This window comes from Aotus nancymaae, unplaced genomic scaffold (genome assembly GCF_030222135.1).
Source record: "Aotus nancymaae isolate 86718 unplaced genomic scaffold, 86718_ANA_hifiasm-v0.15.2.pri h1tg000108l, whole genome shotgun sequence".
Taxonomy (NCBI): domain Eukaryota; kingdom Metazoa; phylum Chordata; class Mammalia; order Primates; family Aotidae; genus Aotus; species Aotus nancymaae.
In genome coordinates this window covers 27,572,463-27,588,473 of record NW_026988523.1, presented here as the reverse complement: position 1 = coordinate 27,588,473, position 16,011 = coordinate 27,572,463, and the positions used below count along the sequence as shown (strand labels likewise).

The 16,011-nt window shown below is 40.8% G+C and overlaps 2 protein-coding genes and 1 long non-coding RNA gene across 12 annotated transcripts in view; 2 read left to right on the top strand and 1 right to left on the bottom strand.

The window, feature by feature from the left end:
* Positions 1-16,011, bottom strand: part of LOC135272314 (uncharacterized) — a 57,052-nt gene that overhangs the window by 18,446 nt on the left and 22,595 nt on the right. The window contains exon 3 of one of the 7 annotated variants that reach the window (XR_010340463.1): positions 1,105-3,847. The exons of 4 other annotated variants lie outside the window; for them this stretch is intronic. This is a non-coding gene — a long non-coding RNA (uncharacterized LOC135272314). 2 more of the 7 variants (XR_010340464.1, XR_010340460.1) reach the window with 2 other exon arrangements.
* The window catches only part of FMO5 (flavin containing dimethylaniline monoxygenase 5), a 39,709-nt gene that overhangs the window by 7,457 nt on the left and 16,241 nt on the right, over positions 1-16,011 (top strand). For all 4 annotated transcript variants that reach the window (XM_012471983.3, XM_012471985.3, XM_012471982.3 and 1 more), the window contains 4 exons: positions 4,058-4,246; positions 6,518-6,680; positions 8,087-8,229; positions 15,212-15,411. In XM_012471983.3, coding sequence (XP_012327406.1) covers positions 4,058-4,246; positions 6,518-6,680; positions 8,087-8,229; positions 15,212-15,411 — 695 coding nt within the window. The remainder of the gene's footprint in view (positions 1-4,057; positions 4,247-6,517; positions 6,681-8,086; positions 8,230-15,211; positions 15,412-16,011) is intronic.
* LOC105730645 (eukaryotic translation initiation factor 4 gamma 2-like) lies at positions 9,194-14,595 on the top strand. Its single transcript, XM_064370767.1, is given in 4 exon segments — positions 9,194-11,967; positions 11,970-12,741; positions 12,744-13,365; positions 13,367-14,595. Coding segments are annotated over 4 exon segments (2,085 nt in total). The 5' UTR covers positions 9,194-11,733; the 3' UTR covers positions 13,824-14,595.

Here is a 16,011-nt window from a genome sequence, read left to right as displayed (position 1 = left end):
GTCGCCCAGGCTGGAATGCAGTGGCGCAATCTCAGCTCACTGCAACCTCCGACTCCGGGTTCAAGTAATTCTCTGCCTCAGCCTCCTGCATAGCTGGGATTACAGGTGCCTGCCACCACAGCCAGCTACCTTTTTTGTATTTTTAGTAGAGACAGTGTTTTATTATATTGGCCTGACTGGGCTCCTGACCTTGTGATCCGCCCACCTCGAACTCTCACAGTGCTGGGATTACAGGCACGAACCACTGCACCCCACCTTTTTTTTTTTTTTTTTTAATAATTCTTTGGAATTTTCTACATAGAGTCAGGTCATCTGCACATAAAAAGTTGTCTTTATTCCTTTCCAATCAGTATATCCTTTACTTTTCTTTGTTCTATTACTGTGCTCGCTAAGACTTCCAGTACAATGTTCAATAGGAGTGGTGAGAGAGGACATCCTTACCTTGTTCCCAGTCTTAGGGGAAAAGTGTCTAGTTTCTCACTATTAAATGTGATATGAATTGTAGGTATTTGGTAGATCTTCTTTATCAAATTGAGGAAGTATATCTCTATTCCTAGTTTGCTGAGAGTTTTTATCATGAATGGGTGTTGTACAAACAACATTTTAACAAAAATAAAAGAAAAAGAAAGAAATCCTACTGCCTTAATAAATTAAGTGGTTTTCTGTATTTTCAATTTTTTTCTATTTAAAATAAATAAAGTATACTCAAAAGTGACATATCTAACAGGGAGCAATTATACAATTATAATTAGGTACCCATAGGTACACATAATATTACATATTTGGTGATTAGAATGTAGATTTAATTTGACAATTACTTTTTCACTTAAAGTTATATCACAGGCCTTTTTTTTTTTTTTTTTTGAGTCGGAGTTTCGCTCTTGTTACCCAGGCTGGAGTGCAATGGCACGATCTCGGCTCACCGCAACCTCCACCTCCTGGGTTCAAGCAATACTCCTGCCTCAGCCTCTCGAGTAGCTGGGACTACAGGCGTGCGCCACCATGCCCAGCTAAATTTTTTTTGTATTTTTAGTAGAGATGGGTTTTCACCATGTTGACCAGGATGGTCTCAATCTCTTGACCTCGTGATCCACCCACCTCGGCCTCCCAAAGTGCTGGGATTATAGGCGTGAGCCACCGCGCCCGGCCAACAGGTCATTTTTTAATATTCCTGCACAGACTTCAAAATCATAGTTTTTGGTGTCTCCAAATTCACTTTCCATAATTCATTAATTCTTTTGAAAGCATTTACGGCACATCCAAAACACACCAGTCCTAACAATAGAGATTTTAAAAAGGACAAAGTTACTCTCTGGTTTCTCACAATCGTGGAAACAAATGCATGATAATATAGTATGTTTATGTTATCTTTGTAGAAATATGAACAGAGTTTTGGGAGCTTGGAGGATGAATGAGGAAATCTAACTCTCTGGAGAAATTAGAAAAGTCTTCCTGAAGGAAGTGACATTTGATGTGATTCTTGAAGGAGAGGAAATTTTCCATGTGAATAAATAGTAATATGTACAAAGGTTTAAAATTGTGCAAGAGCCTAAAATGTTCTGGGAAAAATTTAATAACTTAGAAATTTGAGATTAAATGAGGAGAACATTGGATCAAGATTAAAAGGTAAACCAGGCTAGATTGTGAAATGTGCTAAATTTCAAAATAAGAAATTTTATTTTCTGGAATCAAGAGAAGCCGTTAAGCAGTAGAGTGGCAGGATCTACTTTGTATTTATCAGAATACCCGTGGAGTGGTGTGGAAGATAAATTCTGCATGTTGAGATACTATAACTTAACTAAACCATTCATCTATTTTGGGAACATTTAACATTGTTTCTAATTAATTGCTATTTAAGTAATATAAAAACATATCTTTATGCATTTGACTTTATATTATTTTGCAGTTTTTCTTAGGACAACATTTTGGGAGTGAGATACATTTATTGAACTCTTTTTGAGATAAATGTTGATGTATTTTATTAGTTTTGTTATGCATTTTGTGAACTTACATCTTATTCTATATATCCTTTTCTCAATACAATTTGATATGCATCCAATAAACATTTATTGAGTGCTATTTATCATTTTGTATGCTGTGGGGAAAACCGGGAGTACAATTCAAGGGGCTTACAATCAAGTTGGGATGATAAGGAATATACTACAAAATGTTATGGAAGTCTTTGAATCCTAATCTGAGAAATAGAAACTTTATTCTACAGGAAATGGGGCAACATCTAAAATCTTAATTAGGGCGGAGATGTAGTCCAGCCACACCTTAGAGAGAACACTTTGGGTGAAATAAGTAGGATAGATTAGAAGAAAAGACTTCGAAGGAGACTTGTGAAAATGTGATCAGCAGTTAAAGAAATGAGACTTTGGATCATGGGGCAGAGAAATGGGAATAATCAATGTAGGATTCCTAGACTGAATAATTATGCAATAAAAATGGGAGAAAAACCACCCTAAAAATGGACAAAGGCAACAAATACTCTCCTTTGTGGCTATTTATGTTTCATAATACTCAATATCTCAGTATCTGTTCATTTCTAGAATTAAAAGGGAGGAAATCCAAATTGATTAAGGTGATTTTCCATAATCAAAACAATTTTTGAAAATCTAAAAATCTGAAAACTCATTTGTGAAGTCTCTGTGACAGAATAACAGGCCGGGTAGATTGCGTCATTGCATTACTTTATGTGATCAGCACAACAGCGCCATAAGGTAGTTAATAGGAAGTTTTGTTTTGTTTTGTTTGTTTTTGAGACGGAGTTTCGCTCTTGTTGCCCAGGCTGGAGTGCAATAGCACAATCTCAGCTCACCACAATCTCCACCTCCCAGGTTCAAGCGATTCTCCTGCCTCAGCCTGCCAAGTAGTTGGGATTATAGGCATGTGCCACTACGTCCGGCTAATTTTGCATTTTTAGTAGAGACGGGGTTTCTCCATGTTGGTCAGGCTGGTCTCAAACTCTGGACCTCAGGTGATCCGCCTGCCTCAGCCTCCCAAAGTGCTGGGATTACACGCGTAAGCCACCGTGCCTGGCCTCAATAGGAAGTTTTTGAGGAAGCAAAGAAGTTTCTTGTAGGGGAAAGAACACTGAATTAGGGATTAATGTCATCTAACGAAGTGCATCTCAGTTTGCAATGGCATCTGAATCACTTGAAGACTTTGCTAAGATGCAGGTTCTGATTTAGTAGGTCTGAGTTGCGGCCTGAGAGTCTGCGTTTCTAACTAACAATCTCGCAAGTGAAGCCCCTGCTGCTGGTATACAGACCACGCTTTGGGAGTAACGATCTAGAGCAGTGGTTCTCAAATTTCAGTTCTTTTGTTGGACATTTAGCTTGTTTCCTTTTATATTCTGAATAATGCTGGTATTAACATCTTTAACATAAATCTTCCTCAGTGATGCTGAATATATTTTTTTAAAGGCTAGGTAAATTGCAAGGAGTTTGAAATACTCTTTAACACTGCTCTCCAGAAAACAATGGAGATGTTATGCTCTTTCCAGTATATGGAAACTGTTACACTCTTTCCAGTATGTGTTCCCATTTTGCCTGTTACTCATTTAAAAGACTGTTCCTCAGTGTTAGTAACTCTCTGTTCACATGTTTAGAACTTCAGCTGGAGTAGGTAGAATTTCTGGGGACTAGCCACATATTTTCTCTCCCAGACATTCTCTTCATGTGGTGAGGTTGGACTTCCTTGTGCTATGGCGGTCTCGTGGCAGTTGGATCTCTCATATGGCTGCTAGCTTCTACCAGAGCGAGCTTTCTGAGACCTAGGCGGAATCTGCAAGGCTACTTATGACTTGGCCTTGGAAGTCATTCAGTGTCATTTCAACTGTATGCTGTTGGTCAAAAGCAAGCCATAAAGACAAATGAGATTCAAGTGGAAGGACTACATATGGGCACAAATACTGGAAGATGTGTGTGTGTGTGTGTGTGTGTCTGTGTGTGTGTGAGTGATTTAATTGACTCTTCTTTCAGAAAACTTTTTCATATTTACAAATCATAAAGATGATTCTCAAGTTGCTAAGCATACTTTCTATTTATTGCAGGAAAATCTGGAAGAAGGAAGGGCCAGTATTTACAAATCAGTGATCATCAATACTTCTAAAGAGATGATGTGCTTCAGTGACTATCCAATCCCAGATCATTATCCTAACTTCATGCATAATGCCCAGGTCCTGCAGTATTTCAGGATGTATGCTAAAGAATTTGACCTTCTAAAGTATATTCGATTTAAGGTAGAAAATGTTGTGGGTATCTTTGTGTTTGAAGTTGTTTGCTGAGTAAATGAATAATGTGGTTTTAATGACCAATATTCACTTCTAAAGATTGGCTTGACGTGCACATGCATCTATCTACTCAGGCAAAAACTCCGTTCTTTGTCCTCCTTGCTCCTCAAGAATATTCAAGTGAAGGTCTTTCTTTCATATATTTTGGCTCCATAGACAGGAAGTCACCTGGCAGAGTGTTTTCATGACCTTCATTTCACACTATTTGATTGCAAATAAAACAGATGAGGGGAAATGTTTTCCCCGTTACGGAAGGGAACTGATAGGTATGGGAACTTTAAAACCTTCTGGTTCTACAACTTGTTCATGACTGTTTAGCCCTTTTATAGTTTCAGAAGTACTTTCCAATATATTTGTTTACATGAACATCATAAAAACCCAGCAAAGTGTAGTTGTTGGGTAATTAACTCTGGTGTAGAGGGAAGAACATGGAATTGCAGAACAAAGACCTGAATTCTGGTCCTTCCCTACCACTGACTAACTTAGATGTTAGACAAGCAAGTTCCTCAATTTCAATTTTTAAAATTTCCTTGTTTGTAAAACAAGATGATTGTACTGGATCACTTCAGTGGTTCCTTTCTGCTCTAAAATATTCTATGACTTTTCTATAATTTCTGACCATTCATAAAAGAACAGATGTTTCTGACAGTTGGCAAAAAGTCCACGCCTTCTGCCTTGTGATCATCCTGCTAAGTCATGCCTTTTTCTGCTTAACGGCAATAACAAAATGAAAACATCTAGTGATAACTTCTAAAGTAAGTCATTTACATTCCAATGGTGCTTCTCTTCACTTGTTTAAACAATACTTATCTCACAAGTTTGTTATCATATTAAGTATTGAAAATGCAAAGACATAAAGGAAAAATCAGTAACTTTATAGTCTAGTTAAGGGGATAAAAAATGAAGAAAAATTGTATTATAAATACAATTAATAAAAATAAAGAGTTACGTGGGGACAAATGCTAGAAATGTATATGTTGCAGCTCAGAGGAGAGATGTTGAACCCATCAGGGCACGAAGTATCAGGTTCCCGGGAAGTTTTCTTAAAGGAGATAAAGTTTTCTTAAAGCTGAGTCTTGAAGGGTGAGTAGGAATCTACCAAATAAGGAATAAAAGGGCGATCTAGGCAGAGGCACCAGCCTGTGTAAAAGAACATGGTAGAGGAACTATAAATAGTGCCGGATGGCCAAAACATGCAGGGGTGGTATGCCCCCCGCCTTTTTTTTTTCTTTTTGAGACAGAGTCTTGCTCTGTTGCCAAGACTGGAGTGTGGTGACACTATCTCGGCTCACTTCAACCTCTACCTCCCAGGTTCAAGCAATTCTCTTGCCTCAGCCTCCTGAGTAGCTGGGACTACAGGTGCACATCACCATGCCTGGCTAATTTTGTATTTTTGGTAGAGATGGAATTTCTCCATGTTGGTCAAGCTGGTCTCGAACTCCCAACCTCAGGTGATCTACCTGCCTCAGCCTCCCAAAGTGCTGGGATTACAGGCATGAGCCACCGCGCCCAGGCAGGGGTGGTGTCCCTATTAGTCCAAGACATTATGGTCAAAGGCCCTGAGAAGCGCACAGTGTTTCCTTAGCCTAAATAGAGTAATCCGTATTTATTATTTTTCAAAAAGCTATAATCATACCTCTATCGTGTTTCACAGCCTCTTTCTTTGTAGTTCCTTGTAAAATGGGTATCTATGGGAGTCAAACGGACATTCATTTATATAAAATGAGAGCCATTAGGTGTTTTTCTCCCTACCAGGAAAAGGAGCCCTATATCTCAGTCATGTGTTTAAAGTTAGCCAGGAGAAGAGAACCTGGGGTTAGAAGACATCAGAAGTTCTCAGGACATTTGGGGGTCAGGAGAAGAATAGGCATGGAGTGCGTGGAGTGTCATAAAAGCACAGGAGAAGCCCGGGCTTACTCAGGTGTTACAGTGCCTTAGGACACGGACTAAAAGGCCTAGGGACTCGCATTTTTCTAGAAGAGGAAGGTACATTAGCCTGCCAACACTACGTCATTGTTTTTTTCTGCCTTGTGGAAGTTTTCTCGTTCTGACCACAGCCCAAAACAAAACAGTTCTTATTTGTGGAGTATGAAAATCAAATATCCCTGCATGGGTCCCATTATGTGAGAGTGCGTGCCTGTGATATCAGCCCTCTGTATAAGATTCTGCAAGGAGAGTCATGTCAGGGGTGTCCCCTGTGGTTACCATTTTCCTTTTCAGACCACTGTGTGCACTGTGAAAAAGCGGCCTGATTTCTCAACTTCAGGCCAGTGGGAAGTGGTCACTGAGTCTGAAGGGAAAAAGGAGACGGATGTCTTTGATGGAGTCATGGTTTGCACTGGCCATCACACCGATGCTCATCTACCTCTGGAAAGCTTCCCTGGTGAGTAACTTGCCATGATGGAAGACCCTTGACCCATGCCTGTGACCTGACCCCTGAGAAATGGGAGGACTATGGTCTGAGTAATTCCTACTTTGGAATGAAATAAGACTTATCCTAATTCTTCATGTTCCCCAGAAAGATGTTGGGGTAACTTGTGTTATTCCCATTTTTTGTAATTTTTGGAGATTAGAGCAAAATTTGAGGTCTATTTAGTTTTACAATGACTTTAGTTTTTCTAAGTATCAGAAGGAAGAATGTTGGAGTTCTTGAGGAGCATTATGTTGAACGAGGAATTTTTCAGCAATAAAGTAAACCGAAATATTGAGTTTCTAAAGAAGAAATGAAAGCTTGAAGAATTTCAGTCTTTGGCCTGGATTTTCATTAAAGAAAGAAAAAGGCACTCTCCGTTTACTCTAGAGTATATAAAAATATATGTGCTGTAAGTGAAATGGGAGCAGATTTTCTTTTTTTGAGATGGAGTCTCACTCTGTCACCAGGGTGGAGTGCAATGGCATGATCTCGGCTCACTGCAACCTCCGACTCCCTGGTTCAAGGGATTCTCCTGCCTCAGCCTCCTGAGTAGATGGGATTACAGGCACGCGTCACTACGCCCAGCTAATTTTTTTGTATTTTAAGTAGAGATGGGGTTTCACCATGTTGGCCAGGATGGTCTTGATCTCCTGACCTTGTGATCTGCCCACATCGGCCTCCCAAAGTGCTGAGATTACTACAGGCATGAGCCACCGTGCCCGGCCAGGGATTAGGTATTTAAGGGGATGAAAAGACAAAACAGAATGGAGGTTTTCTGAGGCAGTTTGTATTTATAGTCTATAAATCCAAAATACAAACACATCCTGAGTTAAGCAAAGTACATATGATAAGAAAATCACACAGTATTACTCTGAGGCTACAGGAAAAGAAAATAGGCAAAAATATTGAGAAAGGCAAGAAAGTGGTTGGGCACGGTGGCTCACGCCTATAATCCCAGCACTTTGGGAGGCCGAGGCGGGTGGATCACGAGGTCAAGAGATCGAGACCATCCTGGTCAACATGGTGAAACCCCGTCTCTACTAAAAATACAAAAAAAAATTAGCTGGGCATGGTGGCATGTGCCTGTAGTCCCAGCTACTTGGGAGACTGAGGCAGGAGAATTGCTTGAACCCAGGAGGCGGAGGTTGCGATGAGCCGAGATTGCGCCATTGCACTCCAGCCTGAGTAACAAGAGCGAAACTCTGTCTCAAAAAAAAAAAAAAAAAAAGAGAGAAAGGCAAGAAAGTAGCTGCTTAAAGCAAGAACACTTGGAGAATATGTGCTTAAACTTAAGTCTGCAAAAAGACCAAGTGACTTGACAAATGATACCCATCATATAAACCATTACCTGATACTTATTTTCCCTTCTCTTGTAGGAATTGAGAAGTTCAAAGGGCAGTACTTCCACAGTCGAGACTATAAGAACCCAGAGGGATTCACTGGAAAGAGAGTCATTATAATTGGCATTGGGAATTCTGGAGGGGATCTGGCTGTGGAGATTAGCCACACAGCCAAACAGGTTGGAATCAGTCAATTAATTACTTTGTTTCACTGTAGCTTCAGTTTCCCCACGGAAGCTGCAGGTGGTCCCCACAGAGAGTAGGGAGAGTAGGGATACCTGCACATAGCCCACCAGTGCCAGTGGCAAATGTTGGGCTTGGTTTCATGACCTTAGTTGGCAACACTGTGACTGATGCTAATAGAGGAGGTAAGGCTTCCAGTTAGAGTTCCATCATGCAGCTGCCTCACACCAAGGAACTGGATCATGGCTACAATCTGGGCTCATTATCCTAACCAGGCATCTTCTCAGAGTGTGCCCTTGTCTTTGATGAAGATCAAGTGATTGCTGGGAGAGGTTGTTAGAAAGTGGTATTGAGAGTGAGGTTCTTCTTTTGGCCAAACTCTATTGGCAATAGGTAAATTTCTTGGTTGTTCTTTGGTAACTTTGATTAAGTAGTGCCTCTCTACAAATACATTTTAAATTGTTTTATTTTAATTAGAAGCTTAGTGCTGCAGTTCTGTTAAATGACTCTTAGCAACTTTGTTCAAAAAACACTTCTTCTGAGTACTATGCTCATCTATAGCCACAAAAATGATTTCATGTTACTTCATGAATTAATTCAACAAACATTTATCAGGAAATAATTATATAAACAAGGATTAAAAATAATTAATTATGTAAACAAGGGTTAAAACATGTATGCGTGTTATGGTAGAAGAATGTGCAAAATATGGAATGGGGACCCATGGCAAGAGCCTTCTTTAATATCATTGGTTTTTCAGATGGGCAGTTCTTTTTTTTTTTTTTTTTGAGAAGGAGTTTCGCTCTTGTTACCCAGGCTGGAGTGCAATGGCGCGATCTCGGCTCACTGCAACCTCCGTCTCCTGGGTTTAAGCAATTCTCCCGCCTCAGCCTCCCAAGTAGCTGGGACTACAGGCGCGTGCCATCATGCCCAGCTAATTTTTTGTATCTTTAGTAGAGATGGGGTTTCACCTTGTTGACCAGGATGGTCTCGATCTCTTGACCTCGTGATCCACCCGCCTCGGCCTCCCAAAGTGCTGGGATTACAGGTGTGAGGCACCGCACCTGGCCTTCAGATGGGCAGTTCTAAGGGAGCTTGGCCTTACCTGCCCTGGGGAATTGCAGGTTACCAAATAACAAAGGGTTTTTGTGTGGGTACAGATAAGGCGGCTGTGTCTGTGAGAAAGCCCGTGAAAATGCAAAGGAAAAGTGTATCTGCATAGCAAAGGCAACACTGTCACACCAACAACGTGAGGTTAAGAAACTCAATTGCTGAGTTCTAACTTTTTGCTTTACATTTTAAATTATATTCATGAGGATTTATTTATAAATCAAAAATTTTAAATGAACCTATATATTTCAATATATCATGGAAGTTTTTCAGATAATTCTAGTGGATGCTTTTGTAAAGAGAAAACATCCCTTTCTTTCGAGATTAATTTCATGTAAGATTACACTGATGAAACAGTTTTCCTTATAAATCTGATTTGTAAATGTTACTTGCTTAAAACAAGGTATAGCAAATTTAGAAAACTGAAATGAGAAATATGACAGCTGTTAAGCACTTATCAAGTGTTTATTACATACCATACGTTTTACAAAAACACTACTTAATTATCACAACAGCCTTGTGTATATGTATTATTGTTACTATTTCATAAATAGGAAGCCTTTTTATTAGGGTTCTGACTGTTTTCATTACTCATCAGAAGTTATATAGCCAGCACACAAAACTGTTCAATTTCTAAGACCATATATGCTCTTTCAACTGTGACATGTGGAAGTACATAATTATCCCAGCGCTTCCAGTCATCATAGGTGAGGTAAGATTTATGAGGTAAACAATTATCCCTCTGTAGACAGGCCATCTTAGACAAAAAGACTTTGAAGCAATGTACTTATACATCTTACAATCTGGAAGCCATCTCCAGAGAGTTTCATAATGTAGAAAAAGTGATCCTTTTGCCAGGTAACTGAATATCAAATCTTTATCAGCTCTGAACATGGATTTTAGCCAGCAGAGGACACAGAAAGACTAGCAAGCTTTCTATTATTCTACTAGCAATCTAATTTTTCTCTGTTAAATAATCAATCAAACATTTCTTGAGCACAGGCTTTGGAGTCAGTCAGACCTGGGTTGGAAATTCAGCTCTGCCACTTACTAGCTCTGTGATCTCAGGCAAGTTATTCATCTTCTCCATGCCCCTCATCTATAACATGGGTGTAGCAATACTTCCCTTAAGAGGTTGTTGTAATATAGATGAAGGACCTAGCACAGTGACTTAAAGGCCACAAATCCCAATAAATGGAAGTGATGATAATCTGCTATGGAGATGTGTAGGCTATATCTCCTACCCTTGAGAAAATACCTTTGAAGAGACAGAGATTAAGAGTGTAGAAAGTTAAATATCAACACAAATGATAAATAGCAGGGGTTTTTGTAATAATGCAAATGTCAACAGAAAAGGATGAGGGTTTTAGATTAAATGGTTTCCAGCTGCTTTCAACTTTACCATTCCGTGATTTTTAATGAGTTCTACAGGTGATAAGTGCTAGACAAGTTCAAAGGATGGAGAGAAAAACTGTCAGCCTGAATGGTCAGTGGTGTCTTCATGGTGGAGGCAGTCTTGATTTGGGTCTTAAAAACTGAACAAGCGAGCAGTGAGTCGGAGCTCTATGGAGGTGGCAGCGGGTACTGGGTGGTGGCTGCAGCAGGGACTCCTCTGAGCTGAGAGTTTCAGGCCGTCCCCGACTCCTTCCTCCCCCTTCCCTCCCCCTTTTTTTGTTTTCCGTTCCCCTTTCCCCTCCCTTCCCTATGCCCAACGACCGGATCCTGAGGAGGCAGCTGCAGTAGCAGCTGCTGAGTTCTCGGTGAAGATTCTTCGTTGTCAAGCCGCCAAAGTGGAGAGTGCGATTGCAGAAGGGGGTGCTTCTTGTTTCAGTGCTTCTTAGGGCGGAGGAGAAAGTAGGGGTGCACCTCAGCACTATCCCAAGACTGCTGGCAACAGTGAGTTCCTGGGGAAAACCCCAGGGCAAAACGCTCAGAAATGGATTCCTGCACGAAGCACTAGACGAGATGACAACTCCGCAAACGAAAAAGAACATGATGCAATCTTCAGGAAAGTAAGAGGCATACTAAATAAGCTTACTCCTGAAAAGTTTGACAAGCTATGCCTTGAGCTCCTCAATGTGGGTGTAGAGTCTAAACTCATCCTTAAAGGGGTCATACTGCTGATTGTGGACAAAGCCCTAGAAGAGCCAAAGTATAGCTCACTGTATGCTTAGCTATGTCTACGATTGGCAGAAGATGCACCAACCTTTGATGGCCCAGCAGCAGAGGGTCAACCAGGACAGAAGCAAAGCACCACATTCAGACGCCTCCTAATTTCCAAATTACAAGATGAATTTGAAAACCGAACTAGAAATGTTGATGTCTATGATAAGCGTGAAAACCCCCTCCTCCCTGAGGAGGAGGAACAGAGAGCCATTGCTAAGATCGAGATGTTGAGAAACATCAAATTCAATGGAGAGCTTGGCAAGCTTGATCTTATTCACGAATCTATCCTTCATAAGTGCATCAAAACACTTTTGGAAAAGAAGAGAGTCCAACTCAAAGATATGGGAGAGGATTTGGAGTGCCTCTGTCAGATAATGAGGACAGTGGGACCTAGATTAGACCATGAATGAGCCAAGTCCTTAATGGATCAGTACTTTGCCCGAATGTGCTCCTTGATGTGTTAAGTAAGGAATTGCCAGCGAGGATTCGTTTCCTGCTGCAGGATACCGTAGAGTTGCGAGAACACCACTGGGTTCCTCACAAGGCTTTTCTTGACAATGGACCAAAGATGATCAATCAAATCCATCAGGATGCAGTAAAAGATCTAGGGGTGTTTATTCCTGCTCCTATGGCTCAAGGGATGAGAAGTGACTTCTTTCTGGAAGGACCATTCATGCCACCCAGGATGAAAATGGATAGGGACCCACTTGGAGGACTTGCTGATATGTTTGGACAAATGCCAGGTAGCGGAATTGGTACTGGTCCAGGAGTTATCCAGGATAGATTTTCACCCACCATGGGACGTCATCGTTCAAATCAACTCTTTAATGGCCATGGGGGACACATCATGCCTCCCACACAATCGCAGTTTGGAGAGATGGGAGGCAAGTTTATGAAAAGCCAGGGGCTAAGCCAGCTGTACCATAACCAGAGTCAGGGACTCTTATCCCAGCTGCAAGGACAGTCAAAGGATATGCCACCTCGGTTTTCTAAGAAAGGACAGCTTAATGCAGATGAGATTAGCCTGAGGCCTGCTCAGTCGTTCCTAATGAATAAAAATCAAGTGCCAAAGCTTCAGCCCCAGATAACTATGATTCCTCCTAGTGCACAACCACCACGCACTCAAACACCACCTCTGGGACAGACACCTCAGCTTGGTCTCAAAACTAATCCACCACTTATCCAGGAAAAGCCTGCCGAGACCAGCAAAAAGCCACCACCATCAAAGGAAGAACAAAGGAAACTGTTGTGACTGAGTATCTGAATAGTGGAAATGCAAATGAGGCTGTCAGTGGTGTAAGAGAAATGAGGGCTTCTAAACACTTTCTTCCTGAGATGTTAAGCAAAGTAATCATCCTGTCACTAGACAGAAGCGATGAAGATAAAGAAAAAGCAAGTTCTTTGATCAGCTTACTCAAACAGGAAGGGATAGCCACAAGTGACAACTTCATGCAGGCTTTCCTGAATGTATTGGACCAGTGTCCCAAACTGGAGGTTGACATCCCCTTAGTGAAATCATATTTAGCACAGTTTGCAGCTCGTGCCATCATTTCAGAGCTGGTGAGCATTTCAGAACTAGCTCAACCACTGGAAAGTGGCACCCATTTTCCTCTCTTCTTACTTTGCCTTCAGCATTTAGCTAAATTACAAGATCGAGAATGGTTAACAGAACTTTTTCAACAAAGCAAGGTCAATATGCAGAAAATGCTCCCAGAAATTGATCAGAACAAGGACCGCATGTTGGAGATTTTAGAAGGAAAGGGACTGAGTTTCTTATTCCCACTCCTCAAATTGGAGAAGGAATTGTTGAAGCAAATAAAGTTGGATCCATCCCCTCAAACCATATATAAATGGATTAAACATCTCTTCCACACTTCATGTAGATAAAGAATTTGTGAACATCTTAATGACTAACTTCTTACAGTACATTTCTAGTGAAGTAAACCCCCCCAGCGATGAAACAGATTCTTCCTCTGCTTCTTCCAAAGAACAGTTAGAGCAGGAAAAACAACTACTACTTTCTTTCAAGCCAGTAATGCAGAAATTTCTTCATGATCATGTTGATCTACAAGTCAGCGCCCTGTATGCTCTTCAGGTGCACTGCTATAACAGCAACTTCCCAAAAGGCATGTTACTTCGCTTTTTTGTGCACTTCTATGATATGGAAATTATTGAAGAAGAAGCTTTCTTGGCTTGGAAAGAAGATATAATCCAAGAGTTTCTGGGAAAAGGTAAGGCTTTGTTCCAGGTGAATCAATGGCTAACCTGGCTAGAAACTGCTGAAGAAGAAGAATCAGAGGAAGAAGCTGACTAAAACCAGCCAAAGCCTTAAATTGTGCAAAACATACTGTTGCTATGATGTAACTGCATTTGACCTAACCACTGCGAAAATTCATTCCGCTGTAATGTTTTAACAGTATTTAAACCAGAAGCACGTCAATTAGGATTTCCTTCTGCATAAGGTTTTTTTTGTAGTGAAATGGTCTTAATCATAGTCTACCATCAAATATTTTAGGAGTATCTTTAATGCTTAGATAGTATATTAGCAGCATGCAATAATTACATCATAAGTTCTCAGGCAGAGGCAGTCTATTGCAAGGACCTTCTTTGCTGCCAGTTATCATAGGCTGTTTTAAGTTAGAAACTGAATAGCAACACTGAATACTGTAGAAATGCACTTTGCTCAGTAATACTTGAGTTGTTGCAATATTTGATTATCCATTTGGTTGTTACAGAAAAATTCTTAACTGTAATTGATGGTTGTTGCAGTAATAGTATATTGCCTGTATTTCTACCTCTAGTAATGGGCTTTATGTGCTAGATTTTAATATCCTTGAGCTTGGGCAAGTGCACAAGTCTTTTTAAAAGAAACACGGTTTACTTGCACAAAACTGATCAGTTTTGAGAGATCGTTAATGCCCTTGAAGTGGTTTTTGTGGGTGTGAAACAAATGGTGAGAATTTGAATTGGTCCCTCCTATTATAGTATTGAAATTAAGTCTACTTAATTTATCAAGTCATGTTCATGCCCTGATTTTATATACTTGTATCTATCAATAAACACTGTGATACTTGAAAAAAAAAAAACTGAACAAGCTTTGGGCTGGGCTGGTGGTTAATGCCTGTAATCCCAGCACTTTTGGAGGCTAAGGTGGGTGAATCACCTGAGGTCGGGAGTTCAAGACTAGCCTGACCAACATGGAGAAATCCCATCTCTACTAAAAATACAAAATTAGCTGGGCATGGTGGCGCATGCCTGTAATCCGAGCTACTCAGGAGGCTGAGGGAGGAGAATCGCTTGAACCTGGGAGGTAGAGGTAGCAATGAGCCGAGACTGCACCATTGCACTCCAGCCTGGGCAACAACAGCGAAACTCCGTCTCAAAAAAAAAAAAAAATGAACAGACTTTAGAGAGTTAAGAGGAGAGAAGGCATTCCAGGCAGGCATAATGGCACTAAACAGAAATGAGATGGTGGATTAGAGCAAGACGTATTCTTGGACAGTAGATACACCAATTTAATTGTAAGTTTAGTGTTTGAGAAGGAAAATGGCAGGAACCAAACACAAAAACCCACAAAGATTGTGCAGGGGCTAAAAAAAAGCCAGACTAATGAGTTTGAAATGATTCTTGAAGAAAATTGGGGTGCTTTTGAAGGTTTGTGATCCTGAGTGACAAAGGCAAACAATTTCTCCCATGTCCCAGGTTTTCCTCAGCACCAGGAGAGGGGCTTGGATCTTGAATCGTGTAGGAGACTATGGATATCCTTTTGATGTGTTGTTCTCTTCTCGACTTAAATATTTTATGTCGAAGATCTGTGGCCAGTCATTAGCAAACACATATTTGGAAAGACAGATGAACCAAAGGTTTGACCATGAAATGTTTGGCCTGAAGCCTAAACACAGGTATGTCCCCAGGATGGGAGTGCAGGGGTAATGTCCAAAGCACAAGAATAAGGACTATTCACACTTGCTAATAGTAGAGCTACCTCTACCCATACATTAAGAAAACTCATAGTGGCCGGGCATGGTGGCTCATGCCTGTAATCCCAGCACTTTGGAAGGCCAAGGAAGGCATATCATCTGAGGTCAGGAGTTCGAGACCAGCCTGGCCAACATGGTGAAACCCAATCTCTACTAAAAATACAAAATTAGCCAGGCATGGTGGCGCCTGTCTGTAGTCCCAGCTACTCGGGAGTCTGAGGCAGGAGAATCGCCTGAGCCCTGGAAACAGAGGTTGCAGTGAGCTGAGATTGTGCCACTGCACTCCAGCCTGGGTGACAAGGTGAGACTCTGTCTCAAAAAAGAAAAGAAAAGAAAAGAAAACCTATAAACCCATAGAATCTGAAATCAGATTCATACGTGGGCATGAAATGCAGAGATAAAAGACATAATAGTAATGGCAATAGACATTACACTCACCTTTCTGAGAACTTTCTACAAGATAGACATAGTGCGAAATGAGTTACAGGCAGTATCTCACTTAATCCTCACAATAGCCCCATC